Source organism: Colias philodice, chromosome 6, assembly GCF_061535455.1.
Source record: "Colias philodice isolate Cphi_HAF_F1 chromosome 6, ilColPhil1 Martin Lab GWU primary, whole genome shotgun sequence".
In the NCBI taxonomy this organism is placed as follows: Eukaryota; Metazoa; Arthropoda; class Insecta; order Lepidoptera; family Pieridae; genus Colias; species Colias philodice.
The window spans coordinates 8,679,914-8,694,745 of NC_143091.1; the positions used below are offsets into that span (position 1 = coordinate 8,679,914).

At 31.4% G+C, this 14,832-nt stretch overlaps 2 protein-coding genes across 3 annotated transcripts; one reads left to right on the forward strand and one right to left on the reverse strand.

The window, feature by feature from the left end:
- Nucleotides 1-1,612: 1,612 nt before the first annotated feature.
- Nucleotides 1,613-12,100, forward strand: LOC149487900 (5'-deoxynucleotidase HDDC2). Of its 2 annotated transcripts, none has more exons than XM_089696608.1 (5): nt 1,613-1,651; nt 1,767-1,864; nt 2,032-2,179; nt 2,275-2,429; nt 10,806-12,100. In XM_089696608.1, exons 2-5 carry the CDS (start codon nt 1,805-1,807, stop codon nt 11,043-11,045), a joined length of 603 nt encoding a protein of 200 aa, XP_089552734.1. In that variant the 5' UTR covers nt 1,613-1,651; nt 1,767-1,804; the 3' UTR covers nt 11,046-12,100. The 2 variants fall into 2 exon arrangements, with proteins under 2 accessions (XP_089552734.1, XP_089552733.1); XM_089696607.1 differs by having other exon boundaries at nt 1,626-1,647; nt 1,753-1,864.
- Nucleotides 12,101-12,242: 142 nt separating this feature from the next.
- On the reverse strand, nt 12,243-14,543 carry LOC149487901 (putative SERF-like protein). The gene is made up of 3 exons (XM_089696609.1): nt 14,323-14,543; nt 13,287-13,401; nt 12,243-12,697 (listed from the first exon to the last, which is right to left on the reverse strand). Exons 1-3 carry the CDS (start codon nt 14,327-14,329, stop codon nt 12,622-12,624), a joined length of 198 nt encoding a protein of 65 aa, XP_089552735.1. The 5' UTR covers nt 14,330-14,543; the 3' UTR covers nt 12,243-12,621.
- Nucleotides 14,544-14,832: the final 289 nt, after the last annotated feature.

A 14,832-nucleotide genomic window follows, 5' to 3' on the forward strand; every position in this document is an offset into this window, starting at 1 on the left:
CATGGGGTACCGGGTACGTATTATATAAACTATACCTATTCATGAAATAGCTTATAGGCCTTCTAGTCACTTTAACCAGATGCAAATCTATGATATATAAAAAAGCTAGATACGTTACCCGCTCTCTATTTTGGCAAGAAAAAACTCAGTTAAGTGCCCGAGTTTCACTAGTCACGCACCATTCAGCGTCGTGGCTGGACGTTCTTTTTTATATTTTAATCGGCAGTTGTTATTACGAAGTACATGAGTGAGACATGTATTATGTCTCGTGCGTGAGAGTGAAAGAGAGAACAACTGTATTGGTGATAATGCGTTAGTAAGTAGGTGTCTGTGGTAGGTATGTATTAATTACGCTGTTTTTTAGTGCAATGATGTTGGCGTATGCCGCGTCTACTAGTATAATAGAGTCATTGGATGCAAATTGCAATCCTTTCTCAATGTGTCAATATCCTTTCCTCTTTTTTTTTTTTTTTATTCAAAAACTGTTCAGGCATTTGACCGCGATCTCGCCTGATGTTAAGCGCAGATGCGGTCCATTTGGTTAGCATGCCTGATCAGAGAGGTATAGCCTATTCACTTCTTCTTTCACTTCATCTTAGTTGATGTTTGATATTCTTTCACGCAAATACTACTGAACCAATTAGTTACAATGAAATTTAGCAAATATAGAGGGTAACTTGGATTAATACATAAGATAGGTTTTATCCCGGAAATCCCACGGGAATGGGAACTATACGGGTTTTTCTTTGAAAACGCGGGCGAAGCCGCGGGCGGAAAGCTAGTTAATTGTAATACAAAAAAGCTATTGCATAGCTTCTATCGCGGGCCTTGAGCACGGGGACCGAATCCAGAAATTCCGTAACGAAAAAACCTCACGCTCCCCACTCCGACGGGCACGGAGGTGTGGCTTGAAGGCATGCTATGCAATAGCTTTACCGCGGCAGTCCCCGAGTGCCATACGTCTTTTTTGTTTGTGTTTCTTTCACTTCGAAGCCGGAAAATTAATCATAGGTTTTTTGTGTCTGAAAATAGGCAAGATATAAAGAGTGATTTAAATGCTACTTTTTATGCCACAGCATAAAATCGTATACGCTTCGAAGATCCAGAATTTTCCTAATACAATGATCTATATTACATACACTTAACTTGTGAGAACTGATAATTACTGTTAGTAGGTATGAAGGACAAAGAGAAGTACAATAGAACAGATTACTATAGTAGAGCCTTAGTAGAGCCATTTTAATAGGCAACATTTGACAGTTCAACAAAATTAAAAAACGTAACCTAGCAACGACGACATAGAGAGCTAGCGCGCACGAGCAACTTTGTCTCCGCAACTATTTTGTCTCTCCCACCTATGGGCTAGTATGAAAGTGCGCCCACGTAGCGACGCAACTTCCCATACAAATTGATGGGAGAGACAAGATTATTTTAGTCTGTTAGAGCTAGAAACAGACTAAAATAATCAATCAGTCTTGCCATATAATATACCTAAACCTCAAAAAACAATGCCAAATTATTCAACTGTCAAGTGTCAAGCGACTTCTTTTATATGTCAATGTCATCTAATGTCATCGATGCCCATACGTCATCAGTGATCAGACATCATCTATTGAGAAATGAGAAATCAGAAATGGTTTTTCAGTGGTTGGTTATTATCTAGATTATTTGTTATAAATTGAATGACATCAATAATATACAATACCTATTTTTTTAATTCAGTAGTTCATAATATACAAACTTTCATTAAAGCGAACTTCGATTAGATTAAAGTACATAATTGGGGAGGCCCAATTACGAAGCAATGGCATTAGTTGAACATGGAAAAATTCTTGAATTTCTTGAATTAGTTGGTCGTCTGAAGGTAAATAAAATATAAAATTCTTATTAAACTGCTTAATAGTAATATTATGTAGTACTTAGTTAGATTTTTTGGAAAACAATTTGAATATCCTTTTACAAGTAGAAAGCTATGTGACTATTTTTATATTTAGTTTACTAAATCATTCAGTTAAACTATTATCATTCCAGCATATTAAAAGAACAGGCTGGGTTCTGTGTGATATAAATGATTGCGAAACCATTGCTGGCCACATGTATAGAATGGGCCTTATGACATTCCTACTAACTGAAGAAAATAATCCAACAAAATTAGACAGATTTAAGTGCCTGCAAATAGGTAAGTTTTCACTTTTATTGCTGCCATTTTTCATCATTTTATTTTGTAGTAAGACATAAGTTTTTAAATAACTAAGTATGATAACTTCATTTCAGCTCTTATCCACGATTTAGCAGAATGTATTGTGGGAGACCTTACACCTCACTGTGGAGTTGCACCTGAAGAGAAACACAGAAGGGAGGAAGAAGCTATGAAACAGATTGCTGAACTCACTGGTATAGCTGGTGATAGGATGTATAATCTCTTTATGGTAAGATCAAAAGTACTGCTGTTTTAATAATTAGGATGTGACAGGTCTCATAACGAGAGGCTAGTGATACCAAAACCAATATACTGATGAATGTCCCAAAAGGTATTTAAGAATTGAGTAAGTAATTAAAGAAAATATATAAAGTTCAAAACAAAAAAGATTGAAACAAGCTAAACTGCTTTTAAATGAACAACTTGGAACTGGAAAAATTTGAATGGAACCAACGAGAGTAGAGAGGGCACTTATTCTGGAATAAAAAAAAGAATCATCAAAAACAGTTCAACCAATTGAAAGTCTGTGAATTGAGAACCTGCTCCTTTTTTGAAGTCAGTTGAAAACAAAATTGAATAATTTGTCTCAACTTCCATTACATGTTTAAAGTTTAAACTACCATACCTTGGCATCACATAGTTGCCTAATTGATTATAAAATATAAATGTGATAACTGATTTTTATCAATGTCCTTTAATTTTTTTATCTTGCCCTTGTATGTCTTTGTATATAAATATAAATTATAAATGTAATTTTAACCTTCAAGAGAACATTGATCAGTTTTAAATGTCAAATTACTAATGTTAAGGTGATTGCAACGATCTGTTCCCAGCCAATATCCCGCTAGATGGCGCTGAATTCTACATTTCTAGTTTATTTGAGTTTTTGCGTAATTGGAATAGTCATCAAACCTAGGAATAGTCATGGCGGTTACTGAATATTATATTTTATTGAAATATGTTATATCATTGCCTTAAAATCCACCCAATTCGGTAAAATTATGCGTTTTAACATCTGTCATTGCATACAGGATCGTTTACACACACAGACGTATACAAAAATGATAAAGATTTAACTCTAGATGGCGTGAATGTAAAGCGCGTCACACACGGTGAAGATACTACCTATAATATTTTATCTAATCTAGTAATATTTTATATTACAGTATCTTAAGGTATCCGGTATCAGCGTTCTGACCATCATTTTTCTTTTTTCGCTGTAGAACCGCCATCCTGTTACAAATGACCCACAAAGGAGAATGACCACGGGTGGTATCGGTAAAATTTTAGTTGTGCCACGTATTCGTTATATTGTTAATTCCTATTTGTATTTATAATGATCATATGTATCAATATTAAGTCTTAATTAAACCGGATAAATTGAAATAATAGTAAAAGTAAAAGTTTTTCTTTTGAAACATGTATGAACTTTCGCATTAGTAGGAAGTAGGATTGTTATAAAAATAAAAGTTATATTTGTTGGCGTAAACTATTTTATTGTAATTTTGGGAAATAAATAATGTCAAAATTGATTACCTACAATAAAACGCAGTTTTATTTTATTACCTACATTACACTATTGTTTTTTTTTTAATCAAAACATGTATTTGAAGTAGCAAATATGATATTATGCTGATCCAAGCATTTTCACTCAAAACTAATATCAGTAATGATTTGTAAAAGTAAATTATTTCAAAATACATTTCATAACCAACAAGTAAGAATAATTATTCATACAACAACAAATCAAAAACACTATTTACTATGGAAAAAAAACCAGGAAGGTGAAAAACATATTTACGATTTCGATGCACTCGACTTTTAGTAAAATAATAGGTAAAAATATTATTATGGTTTTGATCACAGACATATCTGTGGTTTTGATTTTAGCTACTAGTATCAGAAAGCTGCGTGTTCAATGCACGTCGGGGTCCCACAACTGTGGAGGAAGGAAGGTAGAATACCTCCATCGAATAAGTGAAGTTTCTCGACATACTCGATTTGCCGGCCGGCCTCAATGAAGATTGTCCGAAAGTTGTATATGTGCTCTGTAACGAAAAAATTTCGCTAGCGCGATTCAGAGTGAGGTGTCGTACAATATACCTAATGAAGTTTTTCATCTTTTTATTTTACTGCAAATACAAAATAAAAATTAAACAATGGTAATGTAAATTCTAAACAAACTACTACCAAAATACAATTAGAACAAAAATCATTTGACTTGTTTATTTCACCCAGAGGCCAGAGGCGGCTCGTGACAAAATTGTATACCTAGGTGTTCACTTGAAATAAAACAACGAAAATACAATAGCGTTCGGGATGATTTATTACAAAAAAATGAGCACCACATTTTATAAATGTCTATAACACTAAAAATTACAAAGTACAGGCTATTTCAAAACGAATTCAATGACTAGGTATCAATAATTAGTAAATCACCGAATTTGCATTCGCGAGCGTAGGTATCCATAGTGTTTGTCACTGACGGTCACTGTGTGTTTGTTGTGTAAACATGTATGTATTTGAGTAGTTAGTAGCATATTATATTCTGAATTTCTGATCCATGCCTATTCACTCAAAACTAATAACACTAATGATTTGTAACAGTAAATTATTTCAATAGGTAGGTATTTGAACATTTCCCAACAAGACGTAAGAATAATTATTCGTAGGTATACAAGATACAATAACAAATCTAATACACTATTTATTATTTTATTATTTACTAGCGGTCCGCCCCGGCTTCGCCCGTGGTACATGTTTACGTTTTCTCTCCATAAGAAGTAATAGCTAGAGAGCTAGCGCAAAGCTACCTGTATGTATTTGACCAGACCTGGATTTTTGTGTGTTGATTCCCCTATACCTACTATACATGAGATGAGGAGTCACTAAGCCCAGAGTGGTGGACGGGGCGCGCGCTTAGGTAAGACAGGTGGAAATTTTTGGCGAACTTTGAAACCATTTGACCACGTCTGCCATTTTGATATTTGAAAATAGATTATTATTACTATCGGAAAATAACAATGGCAGACCATTATCACGCGGATAACATTCTGGCAGACACTTATGAAAGTGCTGAAAAAAATACAATTTTGAAAGTATTTGACCAGATCTGCCATTATATATACATATATTTTATTTATTAGGGTCTTAAAAACTTATTTTCGAAACGGCAGACATTTTCATTGCGTACAGACTTCAGCAGACAACAAAACTTTACAGACTTCAGCAGTCAACAAGACTTAGCTTCTACATGGTCAGATGTATATATGTATTACGTTCCCTGACCTTACATCAATGATTTACTTTATTAATGTTTTTATGGTCATTTACATTTAATTTTGAAAACTATGGAATAAAATTTATAAATTTGATGATACAAAACTAAATATACATTTGTAAAGAATCTCAAATATAAAGTTGTGTTGCAAATAACAAATCATCATTTAAATATTTAGTTTATTTCTTTATTTAAGAAACAATTAACAATTACAAAACAACATAAAAAAACACGCATGCATTTATTGAAATGTTCATTCATCATCACTATCGTATGGCGTTGTGTGACTCGTCTTCATAATCCATTGAATCGGATTCTGTAAAAGTAAAACGTAAATTATATAATAAAAGAAATGAGTCATTCCTAGTAAGGCAATGCCTTTGATGTGGCACGATGCCGCCGCGCCGCCAGTGTAGGTACTTCTGCTGCTACATGAAGATATGCTAGGGTTGCAACAAATGGGAAATAAAACAATTGTAATTATTACTATTATGATGTAATCATTTATTCATATTATGTACATTCAAAACAATTGCTATTATTAAATCTGATGTAATTATTTTTTCATAAATATATAATTATTATTAATTATATAATATATTGCACTGTGAAATATTTACGTATCACTTTATTTTTGATGTTCTTAATTGTCTTTTATAAAATTTAAGTGACGCATTCGCATTGGGATCAACAATCCGATAAGAAAAGAATGGAGACAACATATACATAGCTTTGATTTCAATTCTACAGATACAAAATATACAATCTATCTAAAATGATACAACGGATGTTTCCTGCGTTTTCTCGTCAAAATACCGAAACAACGTAATTATTGTATAGTAGTTGGGCGTGAAAGTAAAAAAACAAATGAAAAGTGTTTTCCATATGATTATTTATTAAATTTACGCGATTAAGAATAATTTCAACGATACAATTTAGTAACCGAGAATTCAGAGGATTAAAGAAAATACCTGCCTGATCATTTTATCAAACTCTAAAAGAATTATGGTTATTTCGCATCACTCGGTTTATTAGTTTGGTAATAATTATTAAAGGTAGTTACAACCCTAGCCATTGAGTCGAACGGTAGGCAACACAATATCGACTTTGTGCGGGTACATATGGTACATTTCTTCTTGCTGTGAAGCGTAATTATTATTATTAAGATTTTTTAGGCTATTTTGAATCAGCTGTTCTAATTTAATTCTAGAAATTTATTAAAACGTGATTTTTTTAAAAGTATATTATGAGTTTATAAATACCTCAACCAATAGTTATTGTGTCCTATCCTCATTTCTTTATATCTTGGTAGTTAACTAAAGTGTTAAATTTACATAACCTCAACAACAACATTTACACTGCCACTGCACTAAAACTAAACTAACTAGCTCTCTAGCTATAAGAACCATCCTCGTACTTCAAGGGATATAATAAAAAAAGAATTATCGAAATCGGTTCAGCCGTTCTCGAGTTATGCGCTTACCAACACATTTTGCGATTCATTTTTATATATAAGAAGACTAGCGGTCCGCCCCGGCTTCGCCCGTGGTACATGTTTACGTTTTCTCTACATAAGAACCATCCTCGTACTTCAAGGAATATAATAAAAAAAGAATTATCGAAATCGGTTCAGCCGTTCTCGAGTTATGCGCTTACCAACACATTTTGCGATTCATTTATATATATATATACTAGCGGTCCGCCCCGGCTTCGCCCGTGGTACATAATATTTACGTTTTCTCTACATAAAAACCATCCTCGTACTTCAAGGAATATAATAAAAAAAGAATGATCGAAATCGGTTCAGCCGTTCTCGAGTTATGCGCTTACCAACACATTTTGCGATTCATTTTTATATATAAGAAGACTAGCGGTCCGCCCCGGCTTCGCCCGTGGTACATAATATTTACGTTTTCTCTACATAAAAACCATCCTCGTACTTCAAGGAATATAATAAAAAAAGAATGATCGAAATCGGTTCAGCCGTTCTCGAGTTATGCGCTTACCAACACATTTTGCGATTCATTTTTATATATAAGATAAGATTATGTGAAAATAACCAGGAAGGTGAAAAACATATTTACGAAAACATAGTAACATAATATGGCTGTCGCTACAATAATTATATTTCAATTTTATCTTTTTATACCTAGTAGAACTGGCCGACGAATAAAAAAAATCGTATTAGAATAAATACAATAAATTACGGAACAAAAAAAGGATTGTAACTGAATTAGGTATGTTTGTTTCTGGGCGCACCGTTTTCGACGACGCGACGCGCGACGTAAGCGTATAGGTTACCTACTTTGCTAAAACAAACTAATAAAATTGTGTGTCTGTCTGAAAATTCGGAAAAGCATATTTTGCAAGTTTGTAATTACTTTGATAGTTTACCGATTTATAATAATTGTAATTGTAATTGTATAATATATAATTTGCAATGTGGTGAAATTTCATAAAAATCACGGGCCAATTTTTTGTTTTGAATCCCACCGAAAATATAATTGCGTTATTAGAATAATTAATTACTATACCTACCCACGATCAATTATTACAATATAGTCTCAAATGCATACTAGAGAAATATTGCAATTTGATTCAATTAAAATGCATAGCATACAAAAATAAATTCACAACACAAGAAATTCCGCGCGCAAATCATAGCGCGTGTCAATGAAATCAAGAATGTTTTATATCAAGCCGACGCGGACGACGACGCGGACGCGACGCCGAACAAAAGTACCTACGACGGACGACCACGCTTCGAGTTGCCAAACAACATGAGTAATAAATTGTTTACAAAAAAAACAAGTTTTCCATTTTTCTGTATGAGTAGACAGAACTTCAAAACGCCACCTGCTACGGTTTATATTATGAACGATTGTTATAAAAATAAAAGTTATATTTGTTGGTGTAAACTATTTTATTGATCAATAATTTTGGAATTTAAAATTGTCAACATTGATTACAATAAAACGCAGTTTTATTTTATTACACTATTGTTTTTTTTATCAAAACATGTATTTGAAGTACCATATAATATTATGCTGATCCAAGCATTTTCACTCAAAACTTATATCACTAATGATTTGTAAAAGTAAATTATTTCAATATACATTTCATAACCAACATGTAAGAATAATTATTATTATTCCTACCTACAACAACAAACCTAAAACACTATTTACTATGGGAAAATAACCAGGAAGGTGAAAAACATATTATTATTTACGATTTCGACGCACTCGACTTTTAGTAAAATATAGTAGGGAAACATAATATTATGGTTTTGATTTTTGCTACTAGTATAAGAAAACTGCGTGTTCAAACTACTTGTTTCGGAAGTACTTTGGTAGTTTACCGATTTATAATAATATTGTATACCTATATCGTTGTTTAAAAAATATTCAAACACAATAAAATATGATATATGTACTGATTTATCACTGGTTTCAGTGATGAACTGATGAGTCAATTATAGCCACTATACTTTCGTCATACGTGTGTATGATTGATGTGATTTGCAACGTGGTGATATTTCAGAAAAATCACGGGTCAAATTGTCCCACCGAAAATATAACTGCGTTATAAGAATAACTATACCTACGATAAATTATACATAATACAATATAGTCTCAAATGCATACTAGTGAAATATTTTATTTGAATCAATAAAATAAAAAAATAAATAAAAAATAATAATAATACAAAAATAAATTCACAACACAAGAAAATCCGCGCGCAAATCATAGCGCGTGACAATGAAATCAAGAACTTTCGAGCCGACGCGGACGACGAAGGAGCCTAACAAAAGTACCTACAATCATAGGCGGCTCGTGACAAAATTGTATGGCCGTGTTCACTTGAAATAAAACAACGAAAATAGGTACCTACAATAGCGTTAGCAGTACAAAAAAAATGAGCACCACATTATAAATGTCTATTTATACACTAAAAATTATAGAGTATTTCAAAACGAATTCAATTATTATTTAGCAATAATTAGAAAATCCCCGAATTTGCATTAGTGATCGTATTCATAGTGTTTGTCTACACTAATATTATAAAGAGGAAAACTTTGTTTGTTTGTTTGATTGTAAATTGTAATGAATAGGCTCATAAACTACTGGACATTTTACCAATGTTTGCAAGTTTGTGATTACTTTGATAGTTTACCGATTTATAATAATTGTATACTTATATCATTGTTTAAAAATATTCAAACACAATATGATATAGGTACTGATTTATCACTGGTTTCAGTGATGAACTGATGAGTCAATGTTAGCCACAATACTAATCACTTTCGTCATACATGTGTATGAACTATGATTGATGTGATTTGCAATGTGGTGAAATTTCATAAAAATCACGGGCCAATTTTTTGTTTTGAATCCCACCGAAAATACATATATTACTAATTGCGTTATTAGAATAATTAATTACTATACCCACGATCAATTATTACAATTTACAATATAGTCTCAAATGCATACTAGAGAAACATTGCAATTTGAATCAATTAAAATGCATAGCATACAAAAATAAATTCACAACACAAGAAATTCCGCGCGCAAATCATAGCGCGTGTCAATGAAATCAAGAATGTAATTTTATATCAAGCCGACGAGCGACGACGCCGAACTAAAGTACCTACAGTACCATTTACCTTCAGTGTACAATACAGTTTACAGACCTACGACGGACGAACAATAATGAGTAATAAATAAAAAAAAACATAGTTTCTAAGGTCATTAGTTTTATTTTATTTTATTGTTATTTTCTTTGAACGATTGGAAATGAAATTACTCAATTTTTACACAGAACTTTGATTTATTAGAATTATGCTCATTATGCATAAGATAACGAACGCGAATGCACGACATCTAGCGCGTCAATGTCTAAACATCGCCTTTCGTTTAGACATTGACGCGCTAGATCTGTAATAAGTTTAAAGTCTATGCGCTAGATGTCGTGCTTTATGTCGTGTTTCGCTTGGCAAAAGTCACGCACACTACTGTAGAAGTGTCAAATTTTTCCGGTATTTTACTGTTGTTTTTCTAAGTAAATATTGTAAATTATTGATTAAAAAGGTCGAACGCGCACACATTTCATTATAGAGAAGTGATAAAATGATTAGTTTTAAAGAAATAGTGTCTGTGTTAAGTGTTTAGAGGTAATCAAAAATGTATGGAGGGACGGTCGGAACATCAACCTTAAACCTTTGGTAATACAATCATTTTTACATTCTATGATTGGTGATATGAAATTGTGTTAAAACTAGATTCTTTGTCTTATATTTCATATAAAACCTTATTTTTACAGGAATATGAAACTCAAAGTTCTCCAGAAGCAAAGTTTGCAAAAGATTTGGACAGATATGATATGATTTTGCAAGCTTTTGAATACGAGAAGAGAGAAAATTCTCCAAAAATATTAGAAGAGTTTTTCACTGCAACATACGGGAAGTTTAACCATCCATTTATTCAAGATTTGGCTAAGGAGCTCTATAAGCAACGTGATGAATTTGCAAAGAATCATTTGGCTAAAGAAACAACATCTTAATTATTTTTATCATCACTGGGTTAAAAAGTTACCTAGGCCTACTTTATTATAAATAATGTAGGTAATGCATTATAATATATTCATTTCATATATTAATCTAAGAAAAGAAATGAAAATGCAGTGATATATTTTCCAAATACATAATATTGTACTTATACATATAAATAGGAATTAAAGTATGAATTTTAAGTAGTACAAAGCTTTGAAAGCTCAATATGGTATTATTTATCTTTGCAATTTAAATAGCAATATTTCTCAGGAACTTTTATGAGGCCTACTTTTTTATTATAACTTATTTCTTGTGGTAGTTTTAAATTTACCTACTTTAAATTTAATTCATACAAATGATCTGTAGCTCTTAATTAATTTAATCTAAATAACTAACATCACAATCTGTTAAGCACAATATATTGTCTATATCTACCATCATAATATGTTTTTTAATTCAAACCTACAGTATGTGGCCAAATTATTGTTAGCAGTATGTTGTACATAATTATTAACTCAATGTTACCAGTTAACTTTTTTATTACATTAATTTTAGATTTTTTACTAAGTTATAGTTACTACTTCTTACTACTATTACTTTTTCCAATAACTAATTTATACTTCACATTTAGTATTGTACAGTACCATCTAATTACTTCCGAAATAGATGGGAAATAATCTAATAAAATAGTGGAAAATATTTGAAAGTGGAGATTGTTTTAAAAAACGGTTAAAAATACGCAGTAGGATATTTCTGTAATTTCTGTAATTATGTAACCTAAATATGTACATATTGAATAATCTGGCCATACTTAATAACATATTTTCAGTAAGTGCAATGTTTTAAATTAGCTATAAGAATATAGATGTATCTTTGCAATTTCGTACCTAACTATTGTTTGACTATAGTGAAAATTGTCAATATTTATGTGCATAATTGAGAAATTTTTTTCAAGAGTTCAGTTTCTCCACTTACTGATATCCTCTTTTTTGGGAAACCAGTCCTTAGGCCAGTAGGCATCTGCCAAGAGGGTGTTAAGAAATTTTTAAATCAACATTATCTCAAGATAAGAGCCTCTACAAAAACATTGATAGATATAATAGTATTTTGCAAGACATCTTAAAATCTCAAGGGTTTCACAACTCAAACGTGCAAGTATGACATAAGTGCTAATAGAACCACAGATAGAACAGTATTGAATAAAACTATTATTTGGTGTTTTATTTTTTATTGTACAAAAATGGATGTTAATTATACATACAAATTTATTTAGTATTCAGTCAACTTAAGACTTTAAATGCTAAAATTTTACACATGCATTCTATATTCACTGTTTTTTTTTTTTTATTATCTATCCTTTTTCTCCCAATACTGTTTCATATTCCCTGCATTAGTGAGATTGAAAATGCGAAAGTTTGGTGTTGTTCATAGCAGGCACAATATCTTAAACATTAATTTGAGATTTATAAGACCTCATTGCTTATTTATCACTTGATTGATTTAAGTTTCAGATAACACTGAAAATCTTTTCAACCATCATTCACATAAATATAGCAGTCAAATATAATTATTATTAGGGAAATAACTTTAATTAACCGGTTGTTTTTGAGAATTTAATTGTTCCTCTTTTCTTCGTTGTTTTTCTCTCATTAGTTCCGCATCTCTGAAATATAAATGCATTTTAATTTTTTCTTAATCTGACCCTCCCTAATGTTGATAATGCAACATTATTATATTTAAATTTAAGTATAAGGGGATGTTTAAAATAAAGGGAAAACTCATGTCCCTTGGTTAGCATAGGGCAGATGTGTTATACATATGTTTCACTGATTCTATATAGACAAAGAGTTTTTGTTCAGTATTGTGTGTCCTACTATGTAAACTGAGACTGAACTGATGTCAAATTACATAGAGTGACAGTCTGAAATGCGTATGCTTCAACCTACTAGGGAGGCATTATGCATATAACATAGTAGTTCAATGTAATTGAATGCATATAATATTATATAAGTATATAATTTAAATGCTATATCTAAATTAACATATTCTATATTTTTTCAAATTTATACTACCTACATGCTTTTGTATTTTAAATACATATTCCAACATGATGGTTTAAAAATTAAGATCATATTGTAATGGTGTGATAGGTTAGTATCTTTATCATTATTACATATTATTACATAATAATGATATGACGAATTTTACAAAATAAATTCTTACACAAAGAAACATTTTTTTTTAAATTATACCTGTGTTTTCTTTCACTTAAAGACATTCCAGTCTTTTCATTAGCATTTTTCTTCTTTTGCATTTCCTGCTGTTTTTTCTGGTTTTTAGCACGAGCCAAATCTCTTTGATTACCTCCTGGAAAGAAAATGTAAAGCATAAATTGTACCTTTGTATAGATACTTGCCTAATAGTACGAGATCCCACTGCGGATTGTGCAATTAGTGCGCTCATAGGCTACTGACCAAAAAACTAATTTGGAGAATAATATATTTAGACCACATTGACAGTGAAAATTTGAACGCAAATATTTTTATTCGATTTTTCGAAAAAAAATCATTCACTTGTTATTTATTATTTAGAATGCAGTCTACATCAGGGCAATTTTTTTTTTCACGATTCTAAAAAATCATGGTTGGTGTATTTCACCTGACTGAAACCTCTGCACAGCCTGTTATATGTCCATTTATACATTCATAACATACATTAATTATGAATCATAATATATCAAACTTAGGCGAATTATTTAAGTGAACCTTCTGTAGGCATGTTGAGAGTAACATTAATTCAAGGTCTCATCATGGCGATACTATCACGTCATGGAGTAAGGCTGCGATTTTGATACTTATATTCTCAAATAAACATACAAATGTGGTTTTTAGTAAATAACCTATGAGCGCACTAATCCTGCAGTGGGTCTGCAGGATCCTAGACTATAAGCTCGACTGAATATAATTTATTGAATTGAATAACTTATCAATAAAGCTATAACGGGTTCTGACATAAAATGATAAACAAAAAACATAAACAACATGCTATTAAATAAAAAAACGCTTTACATAATAATGCGTCGTGGGTAATTTTGTCCGAATCGTGTTGTCATAAACGTGACCGAGTGTCGCCTACTCAGAAAGAACTACATTCTAGAACAATCGATGAAATTTGACCATGACTAACAATATCATAAGAAATAAAAGCTGTATTTAAACACCAAGTATACCTGATACGTAAATTAGAGATAGTTCACTTAATGTATCGGATGTTTTATTTTATACTCACGGGTCATCGTGGCTTTTTGTTCCCTGCCCACTCAATATTATAGTAAAAATATGCAAAATTATAAACTTAATACGGACGATACGCTAGTCCGGCCGAAACCTAGGACAACGCACCGCCCTCCTTTATCCAATATAAAAGGAAATTTCAAAACAACTAAAGAGAATAACGTCGCTATGATAAAGCGCACCCCCTCGGTCAACTACACCAGCTGGCCATATTACTTGGCCATAAACAATTACACAGATAATTATAAAAACCATATAGATAAAAAATTAAACGAATAGTTTATTTTAACATTATTATTTTTATAAACAATATTTTATCAATAAATTCATTTAATAATTGTAATAAGAGTTTAATTTATTTATTATCTAGTGAATTCTTCCTCTTTCTTATTTTCATAGAACATTCGCATATAAATAGCAAGAATCCAACCTTTAAAAAAAACAGCTGTGGTTTACTTTAGATATGTTATTAAATTACAACAATATTTCTTTAGATAGGATCAAA